The 1729-nt window shown below is 44.5% G+C and overlaps 1 protein-coding gene across 1 annotated transcript in view; it reads right to left on the reverse strand.

Annotated features, from left to right (window-relative positions):
* The window catches only part of LOC106808918 (ABC transporter G family member 2-like), a gene marked incomplete in the record, with an annotated part of 13194 nt that overhangs the window by 2325 nt on the left and 9140 nt on the right, over positions 1 to 1729 (reverse strand). Inside the window, 1 exon segment of the mRNA XM_014811835.1 lies at positions 277 to 429. Coding sequence (XP_014667321.1) covers positions 277 to 429 — 153 coding nt within the window.

Consider the following 1729-nt stretch of genomic DNA (forward strand, 5'->3'; position numbering starts at 1 on the left):
GAGAGAGAGAGAGAGAGAGAGAGAGAGAGAGAGAGAGAGAAAGAGCATGCACGCGTGCGAGAGTTTACAATAGCCATCAGAGTTTCATCAGGGAATTTTGTCCTACCAACCTCTAAATATGTATAAGTAATTGTTACTTATTTATGACTTAATAACTATATTTCCCCTTTAAAAACGTTTAGGAATTCAAGTTAATTTACGCAAACAGCACAAGGGATATTGACTCAGCCTATAGTGTTTAGTAAGTCTCTATTACTCAGCTAATGCAAAAATTACCTCGAGTGGAACCTCTTGATTCACCAGCGTGACATTAGTCACTTGTCTACAGATGGTCTGTACTTTGAAGTTGAGGTCTGTCAGCATCTCTCGTTGTATGATGAGACGATAGGCCCAGTGAGTGCTGGATGAGTTAGACTCCCACTGGAACACCTAATGCCAGCAAGAGAGACAGAGAAATAACAATGATTATCAACACTAAACACTACAACAAGATAGACCTGCACCACAACACTGCCTTCACAACAGCATATCCAACTGAGCTAAAAAAAATGGCACTATAGCAGGGCTACCGCTGGCATTCGCCTCCTTCACAAAATGCGATAAATAAATAACAGTGGCGATTTTTCTACACTATTTGACTAAGTGGCGAATGATTTAACTGCTCATAAAGTTAGAAAATAATAAAATTGTCAAATTGCAGTGTCGTGTTGTAAAATGTTTTCGTATACCTCTTTTCCCATACCTATCACCTGTTTATGCTTTACTTAGCACATACGATAAAGTGAGCAGTGCCTATAGTTTTTCATTGATGGCTAAAAAATAACTTTAGTGGCTCAAGTCTTAGCTTAAACTTTAAAACATCCAGAGGTAGCCCTGTTGCAGCTGATGAATATCTGCTACGGTGTACTGCACTGTACTGTAATGTACTTTGCCTACTGTGTTGCATTATGCTGTGCTGTTGTGTTGTACTATACTCTACTATACTCTACTGTACTATGACGTGCCATGCTTTCCTGTGACTGCTGCACTGTGCTGTGACGTGCTGTGTTGTCCTGTGGCTGCTGTATTGTACTGCATTGTGCTGCACTGTGCTATGACATACCATGCTTTCCTGCGACTGCTGTATTGTACTATATTATGCTGCACTGTGCTATGAAGTGATGTGCTGTATTGTGCTGCACTGTGCTATGATGTGCTGTGATGTACTGTGACTGCTGTATTGTACTATATTATGCTGCCCTGTGCTATGACGTGCTAGGCTATGATGCGCTGTGCTGTACTGCGATTGCTGCACTGTGCTATGACGTGCTGTGCTGTACTGCGATTGCTGCACTGTGCTATGATGCGCTGTGCTGTACTGTGACTGCTGCACTGTGCTATGATGCGCTGTGATGTACTGTGGCTGCTGCACTGTGCTATGACGTGCTGTGATGTACTGTGGCTGCTGCACTGGGCTATGACGTGCTGTGATGTACTGTGGCTGCTGCACTGGGCTATGACGTGCTGTGATGTACTGTGACTGCTGCACTGTGCTATGACGTGCTGTGATGTACTGTGACTGCTGCACTGTGCTATGACGTGCTGTGCTGTACTGTGGCTGCTGCACTGGGCTATGACGTGCTGTGATGTACTGTGGCTGCTGCACTGTGCTATGACGTGCTGTGATGTACTGTGGCTGCTGCACTGGGCTATGACGTGCTGTTCTGTACTGTGACTGCTGCACTGGGCT

Source organism: Priapulus caudatus, unplaced genomic scaffold (assembly GCF_000485595.1).
Source record: "Priapulus caudatus unplaced genomic scaffold, Priapulus_caudatus-5.0.1 Scaffold314, whole genome shotgun sequence".
Lineage (NCBI taxonomy): Eukaryota > Metazoa > Priapulida > Priapulimorpha > Priapulimorphida > Priapulidae > Priapulus > Priapulus caudatus.